At 35.6% G+C, this 2,585-nt stretch overlaps 1 protein-coding gene across 1 annotated transcript; it reads right to left on the bottom strand.

Annotated features, from left to right (window-relative positions):
• Positions 1–201: 201 nt before the first annotated feature.
• Positions 202–924, bottom strand: LOC131672208 (uncharacterized). The gene has a single exon (XM_058949279.1). The coding sequence runs from the start codon at positions 922–924 to the stop codon at positions 202–204; it is 723 nt and encodes a 240-aa protein (XP_058805262.1).
• Positions 925–2,585: the final 1,661 nt, after the last annotated feature.

Raw genomic sequence — 2,585 nt, 5'->3', positions numbered from 1 at the left:
TATTTTGTATGATGTTTAGTTGAGCTCCGCTATCGAGCAACAATTTCAGTTTTTTGTTTGAATATGGATCATCGACTTCAATATATTGCAGTAAATTTTCCATTTTCAATACGTATGTTTTTGCTTCTATGTTGGCTGTGTTTTTGACTTGTATTTTTGTATCTTTTTGTTGTGGAAGCGCTTTTTCATTGTGTTCCCTTTCTAGGCGTTCCCTCCAGAAAGGGCCTCGAAGTTTCCCGCTCTTCCTTTATTTCTGAAGCAATTCTGTGTTGCGTGACCGGCTATTTTACATTTTCCGCAGAATTCGCCGGCTTGTTTTTGTCGTGACAAGATTATGCTGCATTCATCGATTACGTGGCCGTGTTTCTTGCAGAATTCGCATATCTTTTGTTGATTTGTTGGTGTGTTGTTCATTAATGCGCTTAGTTTTATACAGTCGTTTATATTATGTCCTGGACTTTTGCAGTAGGCCCAGCCTTTCCTTTGGAATCCATTATGATTTGAGTTATATGACAGTTGTTGAGTTTGTTGAACTTGCTGCGGTTGCGTTTTTAGAAGTGGGCAATACTTAGCTGTGTGGCCTGTGTCTTCGCAATACTGGCACTTAAATTTCTGTTTAGCTTTGAATTCTATGAACATGATTTTTACTTGGTCGCAGGTGTCTTGTTCGTGGCCTACTTCTTCACAGATAGCACATGTTTTGTATAGAGACTTTTTTATTTCTCCTGCTTTACAATCTTTTACGAGGTGGCCCATATTATTGCACTTTCTGCATATTACTTCCGGGCACTGCTGCATTGTATGTCCAATCTTGTCACAATTTTCGCATTTGTTTTGTTTTGAAATTTGGTCATTCTTACAATTTATTGGGTTGTGTCCTGTTTCGTTGCATTTCCAGCATGCTTCGTAGTCGCTGATGGGCATTGATCTACTTCATGTCCCATTTCTTGGCAATATTGGCAGTGGATATTTTGTCTTTTGTTTAAGCGACAAGCACTTATTGAATGACTCGGTTGGCTACAGAATTTGCATATTAAATTAATTTTCTTTGGCACTTTCCTGCAGTTATTCGAGAAATGGTCTGTTCCTTTACAGTATATAGTACGCAGGCTGCTGTGCGACAAAATAGAGCTTCATGTGAATATTCTCTGCATATTTGACATGTGAGGATTTTTGCTTCTTGAAACTCTTCTTTATCGTTTGAATATGTATAATTTCTACTTGGTTTTGTTTTGTATTTCCTTTTTTCTATATCGCTTTCAATGTCTATTGCCCTTGTCGGCATTTCTTGTACTGTAGCTCCTGGGCCTATTTCGTATCTGATTTCTGCTTTTAGTCCTTTCCTATAGCTTTTAGCTGCTTCTTTGTCTAATGTAGCTTCGAATTTATTTAGTTCCTTTATTCTTAATACTAGTTGTCGTATTTTGTTAGTATAGTGTACAACTGATTCGTCTTCCTCTTGTGATATCTGACGAACTTTTGCATATAGTGCGTGTATGTCTTCGTTGATGGGGTATAGGGTTCTGATTGCATTGATTAGGTCTGTTATATTTTTCACTTTACTTCCTCTTATTGCCTCTTTTACTTCACCTTTAATTTTTATTTTTAATAATTTTGTAAGGTTTCTCTCATCAATGTCGTCTATAATATCTTTTACTTCCTTTAACATGGAGATGTATTCCATAGGTGGTATGTTTTTGCCATCGAACTCCGCGACAAAGGCTGCTACATCTTTCAATTGTAATTTCATTGGTTTTTCCTGGTTATCCATATTTGTAGGCATTTTGTTAATTGATGGCGTAGGATTTTCTCTAATGATTTTTGTTTCTTGCTTTGTGGTAGACGGGTCTTCGATGAGTGTGTCTATGTTTACTACTGCTAGAAAATCACTTTTCCGTGAGTTTTCCTTCTGTAAATTATTTTCAAAATTTTTCGGAATTGTGAGTTCTTGTTTATCTTCTTCGGCAAGTGTTTTTTCTTCTTCTTGATTTTGTAGTTCGAGATTTAAAAATGTATCTTTTGAAGTTCCTACGATCAGGCTTTGTTCGTTGTAAATTCCTCCAAAGTCTGAGTATCGTTGATTTTTATCGGGGTCTATTGTGGTATTTACTGTTGAAGAGTTGTTTTCTTGTACTATTGAATCTCGTTCTTCTGTTTGAGTTGCTGGTGAATCTTCGGTTCTTGTAATTTCTGCTTGTGTTTTCTTGGCTTCTTTTGTAGGTGAGTATTGTATCTTGCTGCTTCTTTTGAATGCGCTTTTTTCTAACTCTTTAAGTAGGAGGCTTTTCAATTGGGGATTGCTACGCGTTTGAGATCGCGTAAGCTTCGAGTCGTTTGAAATTACTCTGCTAGTTGGGATAATTTTTTTACTCATTTGGGCATTTTATTTAAAAAAAAAAAAGAAAAGGAAAAGTAAATGTGTTGAATTTAAATTGTATTGAAAATTATAAGAAGGTTCAGAAGGAAATAATTTGAATTTAAGAAAACACACAGCTCTTTCGGCCGCAGCCCTTTCTTTTCTCTCAACATCGCTCTGTAACTAAGAAAACAATATATATATACTTATTTAAAAATAATTATTTAAA

Source organism: Phymastichus coffea, unplaced genomic scaffold (assembly GCF_024137745.1).
Source record: "Phymastichus coffea isolate CEN01 unplaced genomic scaffold, Cenicafe_Pcof_1.1 PCOF00011, whole genome shotgun sequence".
Taxonomy (NCBI): domain Eukaryota; kingdom Metazoa; phylum Arthropoda; class Insecta; order Hymenoptera; family Eulophidae; genus Phymastichus; species Phymastichus coffea.
The sequence above is the reverse complement of the archived record's forward strand: the minus strand, read 5'-3'. Positions and strand labels throughout refer to the sequence as shown.